Source organism: Hippopotamus amphibius, chromosome 5 (assembly GCF_030028045.1).
Source record: "Hippopotamus amphibius kiboko isolate mHipAmp2 chromosome 5, mHipAmp2.hap2, whole genome shotgun sequence".
Taxonomy (NCBI): domain Eukaryota; kingdom Metazoa; phylum Chordata; class Mammalia; order Artiodactyla; family Hippopotamidae; genus Hippopotamus; species Hippopotamus amphibius.
Genome location: NC_080190.1, coordinates 100,694,594 through 100,712,465, shown reverse-complemented (window position 1 = coordinate 100,712,465; position 17,872 = coordinate 100,694,594). Strand labels below are relative to the sequence as shown.

At 37.1% G+C, this 17,872-nt stretch overlaps 1 protein-coding gene across 1 annotated transcript in view; it reads right to left on the bottom strand.

Annotated features, from left to right (window-relative positions):
- CNGB3 (cyclic nucleotide gated channel subunit beta 3) overlaps positions 1–17,872 on the bottom strand; it is a 141,809-nt gene that overhangs the window by 32,619 nt on the left and 91,318 nt on the right. The window contains exons 11-13 of the mRNA XM_057737482.1: positions 13,266–13,407; positions 8,680–8,839; positions 6,677–6,774 (exon numbers count right to left, since the gene is read on the bottom strand). Coding sequence (XP_057593465.1) covers positions 6,677–6,774; positions 8,680–8,839; positions 13,266–13,407 — 400 coding nt within the window. The remainder of the gene's footprint in view (positions 1–6,676; positions 6,775–8,679; positions 8,840–13,265; positions 13,408–17,872) is intronic.

The window sequence follows — 17,872 nt, the reverse complement described above, 5'->3', positions numbered from 1 at the left end:
TAAGCAGGGGACTCGTTTTCAGTTTCTAAGGAGGCAATTTAAATTATAGACACTAGGTGGCGCAACAGACCTTTTACTAAATTTTCTATATCTGGTAATTTAGTGGTAGAGACAAAATGTGATTTCCCTAGCATTTAATTTCATAAAACATATTTAAAAATTAATATAAAAATAACAAATCATCAGAAAGGAGGGGAAATTGCCCAACCTCATAGAAATGAATCACTCCTTATTAGCTTTAATACTTGAGCTTGGGTGGAAAAACATTCAATCTGCAAGGAAGAGAATTATTTCTGTGAAAAATTAAAAAAAAAAAAAACTATTCATCTCTAAGCTCTTTAGAAACTTGGATCACCCCATGTAGAAGCAGCAAATCTTACTAATTAACCACAACTGATTGAAGCAAAGTTTTAGTGAAATTCTGTGACTTTAATTCTACCTGCTTTGATTAAGAGGCTGAAAAACCACATGAGATTCAAGGTCTTTGTTTACTAGGAGAGTAGCAAAATGTGTGTGAAGTTAGGTATCTGGTGTGAAACTAACTGATGTGCCAAGTCTAAGTCTGTGAAAATTGCCAAAGGATGACCCTGAGGTTACATTTTTTTTTGACTCTAGGGAAACTTAGCATCTTATCTTTTATCCAGATAGGGCTGGTGGAGAACTGAGAGGTGGCACCATGGAGTGGTTAAGATTGTAGACTGTGGAATAAGAAAAATCAGTGCTCAAACCCTGTCCCATTACTTCCAGCACTTTGGCCTCAGTCAGGTAAGTAGTTTGTACTTTCTGTAAAATGGGAGGTCATAAAGCTTTTCTCAGAGGCTTGTTGTGATAATAACAAATAAGATAATACAGTGTAGCACACAATCAAAACTCAATAAACAGCAGCTATGATTTTTGAGAAGATACATGTATAAATTTAAAAATTTGGGCTTAGCCATAGCTTGGTTTCTTTGACTTAATTATATTCCACACAGCTGGACAATGCTTGGGGGGTGGGATGGTTAACTTTATGTGTCAACTTGGCTAGGCCATGGTACACAGATATTTGGTCAAATGCAAGTCTAAATGTCACTGTGAAGGTACTTTTTAGATAAGATTAACATTTAAATCAGTATACTTTCAGTACAGCAGGGTACACTCCATTATGTGGGTTGGCCTCATCTGATTAGTTGAAGGCCTGAAGACAGCGGTCCCCAACCTTTTTGGCACCAGGGACCAGTCTCATGGAAGACAATTTTTCTATGGATGGGGGGTGGGGTGGGTCAGGGTGGGTGGGATGTTGAGGCGATGATCAGAATGATGGGGAGCGATGGGGAGCAGCAGATGAAGCTTCACTCTCTCATGACCTCGTGCTGTGTGGCCTGGTTCCTAACAGGCCTCGGACAGGTACTGGTCCATGGCCTGGGGGTTGGGGATTCCTACCTTAAGGGAAAAAAGTCTGAAGTTCCCTGAGGAAGAAGGGATTCTGCTTCTAGATTGCCTTTGGACTTGAGCTGCAGCATTAACACTTCCCATGGTCTCCAACAAGCTGGCCTGTCCTGAAGGTTTTAGATCTGTCAGCCCTCATGACTGCATGAGCCATTCCTTAAAATTAATCTCTCTCTCTCTCCACATCACATGGACCCTGTTTCTCTGGAGTACCCTGACTAATACAAGGCCATGTGAGAACTGGGTATAGCAAGGTATGTGGTGACACTTTAGGGAATGAAAGATCGTAGACAGTGTGGACCACCTTCATGTAACACTGTCCATATTATAATCTGTGATACTCCATCATTACTTACGTTACTTTTGTTAAAGCATTAGGACACTCACTGTTCCAGTAATGTATAAACAAATTTCACAAGGCTCAAAGGAAAGAAATATAGGCACATTGTCCTTTCTGGAGTTTTAAAAATTGAATACAATGCACACGGAAAGCAACAGACATATGTCTTTGGAAAAACTGAAGCAAGTTTATTTAACATAGTTATTTTCTGGTGCGGCATTGCAAACAAATTCTATTGCATCTGTATCCCTTCACAAATTTACACAATGAAGGAAAGTCCTTGTGAAATTTTTGACTGAAGTTCCAAGGTATAAATTTAAAATATCTTTTAGAACATCGTAAACTACTTATTTGTGAGTTAAATGATTTCCAAGTACCTTTAATTTACCCTAATCCTGAAGATGGGAGAGACACAAAGCATGTCTGCCAGCCTCCAATCTTGGTGTCAGATCTCTCTCTCTCTCTGTCTCTCTCACTCTTTGTCTCTCTGTCCTCTTTCTCTTTTCTCTCTCTTTCTCTCTCTCCTCCTGCCTTTGAAAGATATGGAAGATTCATTTTTCAGGCAGAATTCAAGATACGGAGGCTTTCAACAGTTGAGTCACCCTTCTTCGTCATCCCTGGATATCCTGGTTTATTCAACGTATCCCCATTTCTTGTCTTTGTAAAACTGAAATCTGCTGGTTTCCTTCTTTCCAGCTTCCTTAGCCTGTAGGATTGGGCCCACACACCATAGCCTGGCTTCAGTTGACCTTTCTAGATTCATCTTTGGTTGTCACCCTATGCTTTGGTCCTAATGAGTAATAATGAGACTGCTGCCCGGGTGCCTCTCCCCTTTCACCCTGTAGCTTCCTGAGCAACCTTTGGGCACACACACTCCAAAGGTTTCCTCCTTTGTGCCTCAGCCTCTTGTGGGCATAGGCGGCTCTCAGTGCATATTCAGTCACAAGTATTTGGTTGTGACTGAGTCAGAAGCAACGTAAATCAGTTGGTTCTATTTATGAGGTAAGGGTCTAGGATCCCTAGTCAGCCTATTTCCTCTCTAAGAAAGTAACAAATTTGTATAAACTAGTAAGATTTAGAAAAGAAATAAATTTAGAAAGGTTCCATACCTGCTTATTTTCTGCTTCATTTGGCTTTTAGAAAAAAAATAACTTTTTTCATTTAACAGAAATATAAATGGAAATGGGTTCTTTCTGGAAGGAACTACATCTTTAATGGAAATGTCAGGGAAGAATGAGTCTACGTTTATGTACAAGGTTAGCAACATGTGAAAATTTAACCTTTTTTTCTCAATCCGTTGTTGCTGATTTTATGGATTTCCAAAAATACATGTAAAAATAAAGCAAAAAAACTCTGAGGCTGAAAACTGATAACTTCCCAGACCAGAGATAATCCCATAAAAGCCATTGGTATAAAATTTAAAGCTTTTGTTTTCTTTAAAAGAGAGCCAGTTGTTCTCACTCATTCTCAGTTAAGCTAGTCATTAAATAGTAAAAAGTTTTATAATATTTTAAAATACTGTTAATTTAGCCTTGTGGGTTTCATTCCTTTTTTGACCATAACTTATAGTAACACAGACATTTACATTGTACCCAGTACACACATAGATATGTATATGTGTATTTAAAAATAAAAAACAGAAACAAAAATTTTGTAATATGATGCTTACCTTTACTTATGTGTGAAGCACTCTGATATTTTCTCATCTATTTTGTATGCTGGTTGTGACCCATTTAATTGCATTCATGATCCCTGAGTGAATTGCAAGTGCAGCTTGAAAAGCATTTATCTAGATGAACCTGTTAACCAAGGTGGAAATCCCTTTCCCAGTCTCCCTGAGAGAAGATCGAAAAACTGAACACATTCCATGATGCTTCTGCTTCACCAGGGCTTCCAGTATGGCACTCGCACTAGAAATTGGGAACCACTTTCCAATTAGGAAACTACTTTCCTATAATCTCCAGAAATTGACCCCAGGGCATCCTCCCTTCTCTCCCCTCCCTCTCCCTCCCTCTCCCCTCCCTCTCCCTCCCTCTCCCCTCTCTTTCTTCCTAAGGCTTTTACTAAGCAATTATTCTGTGTCTGAGACTATTCTGTGTCCTGTGGGTATCAAGACTGTTAGGGCCAAGCCTTATTCTCCAAGGAGGTTTTACTCCAGTAGATGTATCTGCAGCTCAGAAGTGGAATTTAGAGTCAAATGTTGTATTTTGCCGGACAACACAGACATAGGAAACTTATTCCTTGTCCATAAAACAGACATTAGTATATGTAACTACTTCTGCTCTTGAGTTAATTTTCCCCCAGAATTAAACATACTTAACATCTATACATATTCTTTTGAAGCCATTCTGTTTTTTTTAAATTGAAGAATAATTTATATGCAGTGAAATATACAAATTTAAAGGGACAGTTAGATCAATTTTGACATGCGTACACTCTGGAATTTCCCTTGTAAGACAAAAAAAGTTTCTGTCACTCCAGAAAGTTCCCTCATGCTTCTTCCTAGTCAATATCTTCATCCCCACTCCTCACTAGAAGCAATCACTGGTTTCATTGGTATCAATATAGAATAATTTTGTTTCTAAAATCATCCTTTTGCTACTCCTGGGTGCACTGTTCAACCCATACTTCTTATCCCCTGGAAGATACTCTAATTTGTCAAAGTCCTTCTTAAAACTGGTTATTTGCAATATATATTAATACAGTTGTAGTTGAAATAAAAAAACTAATATTAAGTTAAAATTTTAGGGCAATATCATGTATAAATAACTCGACCTGTATGTAGTTTGAGGTCAACTAAAACTCCCAGGTGTAAAAAAATTGTTACAAAACTATTGCTCTTTTAAATTTGTAACATTTAAATTTTAGGGCTAAATTCAGAATTTTACTTTTATGTCTATGGAAGTTAATCTTGGTTTTGCTCATTGTTTCAAAGTATTCAATTAATTTTGTTTTGTAATCTAAGACATTTAAAACATTCCTCTTCCTTTCTGTCATCTGCCAATTCGAAAATCATATGGTTTATATCTTCATTAAAATCTTAATGGAAATGTAGAATGGAACATATCAAGAAAAGAGTCTAGTATACAGACATACCTCTAGTTTCCTTAGGAGTCTTAAGTTAACCTAACATCGAGAGTGACTCTGCCTATCCAATTTACCATACAGCATCTGCTTCTTCATCATCTCTATAATGGTATTGATTATGTATTTTCAAGGCATATCTTTCTGTTTGCATTACATCATAGGGGATTATATCTAGTTCCTAGCTTAAAATCCATCAATATGTTGATTTGCCCAAATTTATGGCTTCAGCTTGGACCTCTTCCCTGAATTCAGATTTATTTATCAAACTGCTTACATGACATTCCATCTTAAGTCTAACTCTCACCTCAAACTAACACATCAAGAAACAGTCTATGTCTACCCTCCTCACCCTATGATTACTCTAAATTTTCCTATTTTGCAAATGGTATCCTTGTTTTTCCCGTTCCTTAGCTTAAATCCTGAATCATCCTTGATTTCTGTCTCTCTCTTTCTCTCCCTTCAAACAATCAAACAGCAAAAACTGTAGGCTCTTCCTTTGAATACATCCAATATTTGGGCACTTTTTAACTCTGCTCCTACTACTCTGAGTCTGATCACCATCATCCCTATAGACATCTGTAGATGGTTACCCCTCTTTGGCCTTCCTGACTTTCATATTTGCTTCCGTGGTCTATTCTCCACACAGCAGGAAAAAAATCCCTTTCAAACAGATCTCAAGTAGGTCACCTTCTGCTCAAGATCTTCAGTGGTTTTTGCACCTCGGAGTGCAATCCAAAGTTTATGCTACAGCCTCCAAAGCCTTCCATTAACTTGCTCCCTGACTCATCCTCCCTTTTTTTATTCTCCTCTGACTACTCCTGCTTTCCATCACTCTGCCTTTGCTCCAGCATCCCAGCTCAGGGCTTCATCTTGTGCATCCTTCTGTAATTTTCCCTCTCTATCCATCCCTCCTTTGCTGCTCCCAATATCTGTAGGTCTCACTCCCTTGCTTCCTGCAGTTCTCTGCCCAAATGCCCAACTGCACTTCAATAGTGCATACCTTTCATGCCCAGTACCACCCTCATCCTTTTTAATCTGTTTAATTTTGTTCATAGCGTTATCACCTCTACACGTTATATATTTATTTTTCATTGCCTTCTTCTGGAATTTAAGCTCCATGTGTCCAAGTATTTGTTTTTAAACTGTTGAATTCCTAATGGCTAAAATGGTGCCTGGAACATAGTAGGAACTTAATAAGTGTTTGTTGGATGAATTATTTAAATAATGAATCAGTAAATGCCACACACAGAATAAGTGTTAGGTGAGAAAATCTTACATGTGGTATAATGCATTGAGAAGAGGGCAGAAAATTAAAAACATTAAAAATTTCTTTGGAATATATGTTTTTCTGAAAAAAAAAAAATTAAAAGACCTGTAAATTTGAATTTGGCCATGTAAAAAGTCTAACTCCAACGCATTTGTATTGGAGACATGATTAGGTATGATTCTCTGATCATTAGAGCTAATCTGGGGCCTGATTTGTCATGTGTTGCCAAGGCACATTCATAAATGGGAAATGACATGCATAGTAGGAGAGACGCAGAGCTACAGAATTTAATTATATTTAAATTAATGCAAGAAGAGCCTGAAGAACTCTTCTTCTTTGACACCAATTAGGAGAGAGAGACTTCTAAAGAAGAAATCATCTGCTGAAGAAAGACCCATCATTTATTTGACTCTAATTTCACATAGATTCTCCAGATTATTTTGATTTTGTTTAAAACATAAGGCAAAAAATCATAAATGCTGTATTCAGAAGAAGCTTTGATTTTTACAGAGAAATTGATATGGTGCCTGCCTATGAACTGGAAAAGCACTTGCCTTGAACAAGTCGACTTTGCTGATGATGCTGAAGTTCACATCAACGGTGAGGGCTAACTGCATTGTCGTAGGTAGCGTCTCAAGTAGATCAGATTCATCTTCATAGAGATAAACACATCAATCCACAAAGCAGAATAATTAAGAAAACAATGCCAAAGTTCAAGAAAAATTTAAAAAAATAAAGGAAACGAAAAGTCAACTCTTTTTATAAACAGCTGCATCACAGTCTATATTTCCATTGCTTCTATTGAAAGTATATACCTATCACAATAGCACTATTACTTTCATGAAAGAAAAATATTTTCACTATTGGCGACATAATAGTTCTGAATAATTCCAGAATTTTGTGTTTGCTGAAACTTTGGATAGAAAGTTTAGTGATGATGGGACAAAGGTGAGCAAACAAACTGGGATGGAGAAAGGACCTAGTTCCTGTCTTCTGATTCTGCAGACCAGCCCTACTATCCTAGAAATGGCAAAGAATAAAGAGCACCGTGTGGCTTACAGAGTTCTGTCATGATCTTATTGGACCCACGTGACAACCCTAAGGGTAAGTATTCTCATTCCTGCTTTCTGGAAAGAAGAAACAAAAGAGGAACTGAAGCTCAGAGAGGCTGTAAGTGACTTATTCATTTGTGCATGACTGGTGGGTGGCTGAACTGGGAATAGAATTTAAAGAAGAAATGTGTTAAGTGGGTAAATTCAAGTTATTGTTATTTACTTGCTTATTAACTCAGTGAAGTATGTGAATACATTAAAGATTTTTCTACATGTGAATTAAATGACGGGCCTTCAGGCTGATAAAACGGTCCATGAACAAAACTGCCCATTCTTAGTCTACAGTATATTATGGGTTTCTGAGAGTTGATTATTTTTAATGTTTTCTTGCATCCATTTAGAAAAGAAAAAAAAAAGTATATACTATATCCTTATTTTGATTCCAATCTTGATTCTAAATCCTTCCTATAAAAATACAGCTCCTTGTTTCCAAGGACTCTTTGTCTCTAGTTCCTTCCTAAACCAAAGAGTTGGAGCAGTGTCCACAGGGAGAGAGGGAAGGAGCCTGTTACCGCCCCTCTTCCTGCTCTTCCTCCCCACTTGAGATGCCCTCAGGAATAGATGTGGGTGTTTAAGAAAAAGGCTTGTTGTTTTTGTCATTTAGATGCAGGAAGAGGTTGGAATCTCTTAAGACTGGCAGAAAGGAGAAGATAAGGTCCTATCAGTCAACAACCAGTGGTTCTTACCTGCTTGTAAGAACTTTTGTGATTTGGGAATTGTGTTGTAATTTGCATTCTGAAGGCAGTAGCTTTTTTGGCATCTCAGTAGCACTAATTCCTATTTTTATATGGTGAGGAGCAAACTAAAAGTTGAATCTGATTATTGTCAACTAGCACATTATCTTTAACTTAGTTTATATCCTTTAGTGAACATTATTTTTAACTCCAGTGTTATAGCACTAACAGTAGACACCACAAATGATTAAGGGTCTCTTGGAAGAGACCTGCAGCAGGTTGAAAGTGGTCTGAAAGATTGCTGTTCTGAGTACTGTGCTCTGGGAAGAGGATGATATTGCAGAGAGAGGGCAAGCGTTTGGAGGAGAACAGGTGTGTGTCTGAGTTCCATTTAGGCCAGTTTCTAGCTCTGTGCCCTTGGCCAATTTTTTCAGTTAGGAGCCTCCACTTCCTTGTCTCCTAAAAGGGGGTTGATGACACCTAATTTTCCGCATTTTTTGGGTAAAGATTATATGAAGTAATGTGTGTAATATCTAGCATCTGGTGGGCACTGAGTAAAACTTTGCTCTTCCAGGATTTGCATAACCAGTAAGACATGTCTGGATATTTAAGAAAAGAAATCCCATAGTATTAAATTAATGCTTTAAAGATTATTATTTAGTTGTTTCCCAATCTTTTGTTCAGATCCAATTAGTCTCCACTGCTGCCTTACAAGATTTTCATTATAGGACATGGTTTCCAGGTATTTAGTCAGTAATTTGTCATGCTTACCTAACATTCTTTGAGAGTCCCATGTATATTCATACCAAGTCCGCACCCGATTCTGTACAATCTTGGGAATAGAATAAGTGTTCATGTAGGCAATGGTGTGATCCATGCAGATACGGAAGTTGTTCTGATTGGCTGTAGCTGCCCCAATTACATCTTGCATCTAAAACCACAAATATGGTCACTCCATACCCGGCAGAGGAAGTGGAAGAGTTACTATAAGCCCAGTTGAATTTTCTCGCATAATACATTTCATTCTAATGCTGACTACTTGATTTTTAACACATTGATATTGGGTCCTACTTTCAGCCATTTACCTAGAAAATATTGGGCAAATCATATCCTCTTTCTGACCCAATAAGGACAATAGAACCTGTTTTACCTACCATGGGAGACTTTTGTGAGGATTCAGTCAGATAATGCATGTGACTGCACACAATCTTCTTTGCAAACTTGTATATTACTGCAAAGATGTTGGTTGATATTTTAAAAATTATATAGCTTGTGGTTATGGAAGAAATGTGCGGAGAAAGTTGAGCAATTACCTGGCAGAACGGCTAGTCCATTTTAGTGAGTCTTGCTTTGAAAGCATCCTTCATAGACTTTGCAGTGTGGCTGGCTATATAGACTCAATTCATCACGAAATTGCAACCTCTGTACTTCCCTTTGTGTTGTTTAGACAGATAAAATCAAATCTCATCATGCTTAAGGCATAGTATTCAGCAGAAGTTGAAATGTGCTGAAATTACTGAAGCATCATCTACTGCTGTGACAATTCTTAAGGAACTGTCAGGTTTTAGTTCTCCGATGTTTATAACTCAGCCATAAAAACCCACTCTAGGTTAAAAGCTGATCTTTAAGGTCTCAGCACAAAAAAGATATATAGCTCAACTCTTCCTCTCACATAGAGGGAAGCAAGTGGTTGTAAATTTGCTTTGACTGTGGGTTTATAATAGGGAGGAAAACCTGGGCCTTGCTTTCGCACTCTTAAGACTTTGCTCATTCATTCTAGTAGCTGAGCCTTTTCTGCTTATGGGAAAACGACTCATTCTTTGAGGTCTAGATCAAATGGCTCTTTTCTTGTGATGCCTTCCTCAGTTTCTATTTTCAGAGTTAATAGGTTCTTCTACTTGTTGAAAGTGTCTGCTGGGGAGCTATGCAGAGAGGCAAACTGGATACACTTTTTCAGTTTTTCACTTACTCCTCGAGGGCTATTCTTCAACAATCTCAGTTCCTAGATCTCCTTTTTCCAAGCCATTTTGGACACATGATGAGCATTACCCAGTCACCTGGGTAAGGCCTTGAGAATTGGGACATTAGAGATTGGACTGGGAGATTTAATAGAGTTTTAAATTGGGACCCAAGGACAATTAAAAACATTATTGATTGGTGTTGAGAGCTGAGAATTTATAGTGACAGTAATCTGAATCCTTTACGTGCAATGCTGAATTTTGATGGTGCAGGTGAAGAAGACATATATTCTATGATGTGTGTTCCAGATTAGAGGAAGACAATGTCAGTCTTTATGAGTTGTATGTGAGAATAGAATATTGCAGTTAAAATGTGATGATCACATCCAGGGTGTAGTTTTTGGTGCGGTTTTATGTGGGAATTCTGAATAAGTGGAGGTTTTGTCCAGGGCTTTCTTACTTTCATTTTTAACCGTTCTCCTTCTCAGCATTTTTTATTCACTGTGAGAGTTAAGGCACAAATCTCTGTCTCCTGCCTCAATCTTTCTTTTGGGGTCTAGTCCTACATTTTTAGTGGATATTTCTTCTTGTTCCTGTTGGAACCTCAGAGTCAATGTAAAGGCGGGTGCAGTGTGGGGTATAAAGCAGCCCTTTCAAACTTTCATGTGCGTATGAATCACCTGAAGATCCTATTAAAATGCAAATTCTGACTCTGTAGGTAAGGGCTGAAGCCTGAATTCTGAATTTCCCAGGTGATGCTTCTACTGTTAGTCCAAAGACCACTTTCAATGGAATTTTATCTGGAGTCGGACATAGTTTTTTAATCTTGTGAAAATTTCCTTGGACATAATAAGTGCTAAATACATGTTAGACTTTACTATTTTTATGAATATCATATGGCCTTATCATATGACTGTAGGAATTACATGTATGAATTAGGGATGCCCCTTAATCTCTTTAAACTGTTCTTGACTCAACTGCAAAACAGAAAACATTGAAGGGCATCTGGCTACTTCACATAGATTTTATAAGAAATTATTAAATAATATGATTTTTTCCATTTATATTCAAATTAATTGCATTTCTCTATAAACAAGCTTCCTATTTTCAATCACTGTTAATGTAATCTCCCCAGGCATTAAGATTATGATAATTTAAGCTTATATGTATATTTTTTAAGCTCTTTATTGGAATATAATTGCTTTACACTTTTATACCAGTTTTTGAGGTACACCAAAGTGAATCAGCTGTGTTTATACACATATCCCCATATCCCCTCCCTCCTGCGACTCCCCCCCACCCTCCCCGTCCTGGCCCTCTAAGGCATCACCCATCATTGAGTTGATCTCCCTTTGTTATACAGCAACTTCCCATTAGCTGTCTGTTTTACAGTTGGTAGTGTATATATGTCTATGCTACTCTCTCACTTTGTCCCAGCTTCTCCTTTGCCCCCCGCCCCCTCAACCCTGTGTCCTCCAGTCCATTCTCAGCATCTTATGCTTATAGTTTTTAACTGCTTGGTGTTCATCTTCCATATCTGAACATTTTCTAAATAGAGTTTCCTTTACAATCTCTCTCTCTACTTGATTACCATGGTCAGGCTGAAGTTGCCAAATCTCTGAGTATCTGTGTTAATCATACTTTTTATTTTCCATATTTTGATGCTTTGATTTCTGGGATTATCCCTCCCAGAGTTAGCTAATTCCTAAAGATAGCAAACAACTCTACTGGGAGTGTGCCTTTCATATGCAAAATAGCCAACACTGAGCTCAGACGTCCAACAGCCTTCTTTATTGGGCTCTCATATTCCAGGCTACTATCCACCTGCCCCAATTACTGCAGGGCCAGGTACCAGACAACTAGAAACAGTCCCTACACCCCAGAGCCTGCTGAAATTATCTGAACTTGCAAATCTTAAACCCCCTTATCCTGCTTGATCATTCCTCTTCTGGTGTCTCCCTATATAGCCTTCTTGGCAAGGTGTGGTCCCCTCCTCCTGGATCTGTTTGTATACCAGACTTTCCTTTCAATGCCAATAGTCTCCTGATCTGTTGGCCTCACCATCCATAAATGATAATAAAATCTATATTTTAAAACAGTATAACCCTTCCAATTTATATTGTATTTTGATTAATCTTCCTTAAATCTTTTATTTGTCCAAAATCCTTTCCTGGCTGACTTCCCATTGCCCTTAGGATAAAGTTCAACATCTTTAATTTAACATTCAGAGCCCTTAAAATATCTCGTCCTTACATACATCTCTAACCTTAATTATAGGTGTGCTTTATTCCCGTCTTTTTGGTACTCTTTCCATTCCTCAAACATATCTGGCACTTTATCACTGCTATCTTTCACACACTGTTTCTGATTGATTGAACTATCTGTCTATAACTACTGAATCCTGTCTGGCTTTTTAAATACATTCTCCTCCATGAAACCTCCTGGGAAGCTTCCCTTTTCTGATCTAATATAGAATTTTCAAACTCTCCTCTGGAACTTACAATGGATAGCGGCCCCTTAATATTCATGGAGGTAGGATTTGAGTTTTGACTATTTGTGATCAGTTTCAAATGTTATAAAGAATAGTTTTCATTGCTAAATTTTGTTAAAGCATGGATTTTATTCATACCACTGTCAGTATTGTCAGTGGGAACCAATCATTTATCTAGTGGTAGTAATCATTTTGTGATTTTGTCTAACTATTTACCCAGTACACAAAATCTCAACATGGCTTTTTGCTCTCAGACATACAGTATGTAAAGTGCCTTACAAGGAAGTGTAACTTCTAAAGATGCTGTGCTGTCGAGCTTCTTATTTCTTGTGAATCTGGGAATTCACAAATGTGTTGGACTCTATCCCTGGCAAATGCCAACTACCTTGCAATAGAGTTATTTGGGTACTGGTTTTACTGGCTTACTAGACTGTGATTCCTTGAGAATAGGGACAAGGAGATACCATAATAAACATTTATGAACCAATGATTTTTTAATTAAGTTAATTTAGGTGGCATTTGGTAGCCTCTGGTTTAAATGACCTCTGAAGTTCATTTTTAACCCAGGGATTTTATGACAATATTTGAAGTTTAAGTAAAAAAGAGAGCTTCTAAAGTTTTCAGAAAACACCAAGGAAGAAGTTAATTTAGAAACGTGACTCTCTGAGAGTCTAACCTGATGCTAATTGTGTACAAGTTTTCTGATAGATTTAGTGGTTTAAAAACTGAAAGGCAATGTTGATCCATTCATATCCTCCTTCAATTCATTACAATAGATGGAAGTCAGTAAAAAAAAAAAAACAAAAAAACAACACCAGATAGATTTTGATGTTTTCTCTACAAAGTTTATAAAGATTTGTTAGGAAAATGACAGCATTATGTGTCTAGGGTTTCATATCTCAATTTACCTGACCAATTAAGCTGGAGAACACAAAAACTCCAGAAAAAAAATTCAACAGTTGAAAAACAATTTCAAATGAAGTCTGTGGTTCTGGAAGGCCCCCAATGGTAATTAAAGTTCGCACTGCCCAGTAATAACATCTCAGATACCTGTGAAAAGAGAAGATATACATTTTGCTCTTTATTATAACAGTAAAATGTCACTATGCTTGGGAGTATAGATAACTACTAGATTTTAACATATTTCCTCCTAATCAAGATTTTCTTTCTGTAGGCAGTGTTAGCAAATACCATGTGTACTAATGTAAACTTCTTTTTTAATGTAAACGTCTTAAACATTGTGAAATGACCAAACAAACCCAAGGAGGGTATTTACTAGGTGTTCCACTTATCTCTCGCTGCAAAACAAATCACCCTAAAGTTTAGTGGTGTAAAACAACAACTGTTTTACTAGGCTCATAATACTGTGGCTCAGGTATTTGAGAAAGGCCCCCCAGAGATGGCTCATCTATGCTCTAGGATGAGTGGGCCCTCAGGTGACTTGAATAGCTAGAAACAGCTGGGAGGATGTGATCGAGGCTAAGGTCTGAGGCCTTGGTTCTGACGTTTGACTGGGTTCCTCCATTCTTCATGTTATGACTGTTTGGAATGCCCAGGGTGTCTTTTCTCACAGTCTGAGCCTGGGCTGGAGTGGTTGAAACACTTGGGGCTGGCTGGATATTTTTATCCAGCCTCTTAGTATGACTAGCTTAGGCTTCCTTTCAGCATCAAAGTCTTAGGGTAGATGGACTTCTTGCCTAGTGGCTGGTTTCCCCCAGAGTGGTAGCAGCCCAGGCAGTAGCTATAAGACTTCTTAAAACTCAGAAGCCCTGTTATGTCTTAATTGCTTGCCATGTATATTTGCCAAGCAAGTCACTAAGACCAGCCCAAATTCAAGGGAAGAGATACTTGAATCTACATCTCAAAGAGGGGAGCAGTAAAGAATGTGAGGCTAGCTTTACCTCACTAGTGATTTGTGAGGAATATCATAGACATCAAGGGTATTTATGGAGATGGGAGAACACTTTATAGTTTAGAACCAGTTATTTTTTACTGATGGAAAATAGAGCAATAGGTATATACCTCTTCTCTCTTTTCTACTCATATCTTATTTATGTTAATAAATATATATAACCATGGCAGAGACAGAGGAGAACTGAGTTCTATCTTAAAAGGGAAATTACTCTTGGGTGTAATAGGTAATTTATCTAGAAATTCAGTATTGAAGAAAACCAGTTACGCTCAGAAATGTACTCGATAAAGATTCTGTACTTAACTCGAGCAATTGCAAACGGAGAGACAGATCATTACAGCTCAGATGGGAAGAAAACCAGGAACCAGGGCAACATAAAAGAATATGATAAAGATTAGGACAGAACATATAAGATTCACTTAGCTATATTTGGTGAAGGGTTTCATGGATCCAGGGTGAGGTAGGAATAGAAGTTAGTATTAGAACCCCTTTGCATATATATATATTAAAATTTTGGTACATAATTAGGTAATACTATTTGGTATATTTCATACAGCTCTGATAACATGATCTGGATCAGACATTTCCACTGAATCTTTGAAGAAAAATGTCCCATATATAGAGAACATCTTCAGATTTTGTTACAGAGAGGCATTTGGATTTTGTGGGTTCCAGCTAGCTATTCTAATTTCTGGGGTAAACACAGAAAAGCAGCACTTTTTACAGAATCCTGGCCTAGTCAGGCTTTTATTTCTTGTCTGGGTATGCCACATAAACATTTGCACTTTAAGTAACTGTGTATTTGTCTTTGAACAAGAATGGCCTTTTTCTTGTGAAAATAGATTATGATTTTCAGATTCAAATAGTAAGAAGTTGAAGTTTACAAAGAGAGAATCAAACTGCAGTTAAAGTCAGTATTCAAATAAAAACAAGTCTAGAAAGAGGTCACTTGTTTTGAAATTCAACACCTTTTGAAGAACGTGAGTTTTTTGTTTGCATGTTTGTTTTACCTGGTAGATATAGGAACAGACAAAGAATTGACTCTTCGGTAGGGTTTGAAACCACAGTTCCAAGAGAATAAAAATATTACTACTCTGCAATATTTTTTCTAGCAGGCTTCCTTGGACTTACAAATATTATAGTGAACCTGATGTCAAAGAGAACCACCTTGAAAAAGTATGGAATTAATTTTATGGATTTCATTTTAACGTTTCAATTCCAATTTATGATTTCCTGTTACCTGATTTAGTTTTATCACAGGTCCTGGACCTGTGGGTCTCTTTGAATTAAGGAAATTTATTGGCCCCAATATAGCCCAAGAGTGGGACAGGGACCAGATTCTCTCCCTACATGGCCAACTCCATTTCAAGTGTTTGGATTACTATCCTGTACAAAGTTCCTCTAGTATTAGGAGGAATAAACATATGAATTACTTTCTCTCACTTTCTTATTTATGGATGTTAGAAAATAACAATTAAATGTAAAACTTAGGCATTGACTTTCCAAGTCTGAAGGGTTAGCATCGAACTATTTTTTCATAATGAAACAGTCTGCTATGTTAATTGGAAGTTTTCTGCCCTGATGCTTTGAGGTTTATTTTGGGATTCTTTTCCTAGTCATGTCTTACATCCAGACATGCACAACCAAAGGTAAGATTTGTAATTTAATTAGATGGCATCTTATTGATTTTCTAGGATTAGCTTAATTAGTCAAGTGTGTCCACCTCTAATATTTACACCCCAGGCAGATAGATCTTTTCAAGGAGATTCTATCAGGCTGATTTAATACATGAGCTATCTTACAGGCTGTATATATACAACTCCAAGTTAAAGCACTAAGGCAGAATTTGACATAAAACCATAAAAAAATTTAGTGTGAAAATAGAAATTCTGCTTCTGTGAAACAAACGCAACATGATTTCCCTCAACATTTTGTTTTGAAATATTTCAAACAGAGAAACTGAAAGAATTTCACCTTGAACACCCATATATCCACGACCTACATTCTATTATGGACAGTTTACCTTCTTTGTCACGTATTCCTCCACTTTCAATCCACCAATCCATCTTATTTTTTTGACGCATTTCAAAGTAATTTGCAGATAGTAGACACTTCCTCCTAAATACAGTACTTCAGAATACATATATATATATATATATATAATATACATAAAACTCAGAATATGCTTCAGAATATACAATATTATACAAATATTGAGCCCTAATATATTAGGGTTCAATATTTGTATAATATGTAATATTTATTTTAAAAATTTGAACATACATTGAAAACACAAATCTTAAGTATACTATTTGATAATTTTTGATGAATTTTGACAAATCCATACACCTGTGTAACCCAAGACAGAGAAAATTTCCATCACTCCAGAAAGTGCTCTCATTCCTTTTCCCAGTTAATCTCTGCCCCCAGAGGCAACTACTGTTCTAATTTTTTTCTATCTCAGATGAGTTTTGCCTTCTTTAGAGTTTCACACAAATGAAATCACACAGTATGTACGCTATTGTGTAAGATGTCTTTCACTCAGAATAATGTTTTTGAGACTTAGCTGTGTTTTTGTTTGTATCAACAGTTGATTCCTTTTTATTGCTGAGCAGTATCCCTTGAGTGACTGTCGCACAGTATGTTTATCTGTCTTTCTGTGGATGAACACCCAGGCTGTTTCAAGTTTTTGGTTCTTGTGAATAGGCATTCTAGTAATAAACATATATGTTTTTTTGGTAGACATATATTTTCAGTTCACTTGGATAAATATTTGGGCTTGGAATTTTTGTTTTTAAGGTAGGTGTTATATTTAGTTGTAAAAGAAACTGTCAGATTTTATCCCTCCAACAATGTATGAGAGTTCCAGCTGCTTCATATTCTTAGCCCAAGACTTGGTATTGTCAGTCTTTTTAATTTTGGCCATTGTGGTGGGTATATAGTGGGACAAGCAACTTTTAAAAGCACCCAATTCAATATTCTATAAGTGGATCTTTTAACTACCCCAATCCATCTTAGTTCTAAGTTTCTGTAAATTTATCACTGAAGGCACTGAATATGGAAGAGAGTGGTCTTATTAGAAGATAAACTCCTCAAAGACAAGTATTACACAATAGGAGCTTAATAATATTTGTTAAATAATCTGAAAGAATAAGTGAAAGCTTATGCATACCTAGACTTAAGAACATAGCAAGGCAGTATCTGTGAGCACATCTGTGTAATCCCCTTCTAGACTCCACCCTGTCACACTGCCAGCTGCCTTTCATCTCCCTTCTGGTCTACTGAATTCTGCTGTTTTGGGAGTGGTTTTGTACACTTAAAGTGTGTCTAAGTGTCTAGTGTAAAGATTATTGTTTTTTCCCCCAGTGTCTGAACTGAAGTGTCTAGGGGACCCTGAGTTAATACCTTCATCTACCCTGGTTTCATCCTCCTCCCGTGTAAAATGGAGTAAGTTATCTTAAATTTCCCTAGCACTAAGGACATTCTGACTCCTCCTTCATCCCATCTAAAGTCATGATTCCCATGACAAACTTGCTTGCTTTTTCACTCTTTCTTTTGACGACCTATGTGTTAGGGATTGAGGCTAGGGACTTGCTAAGAAGT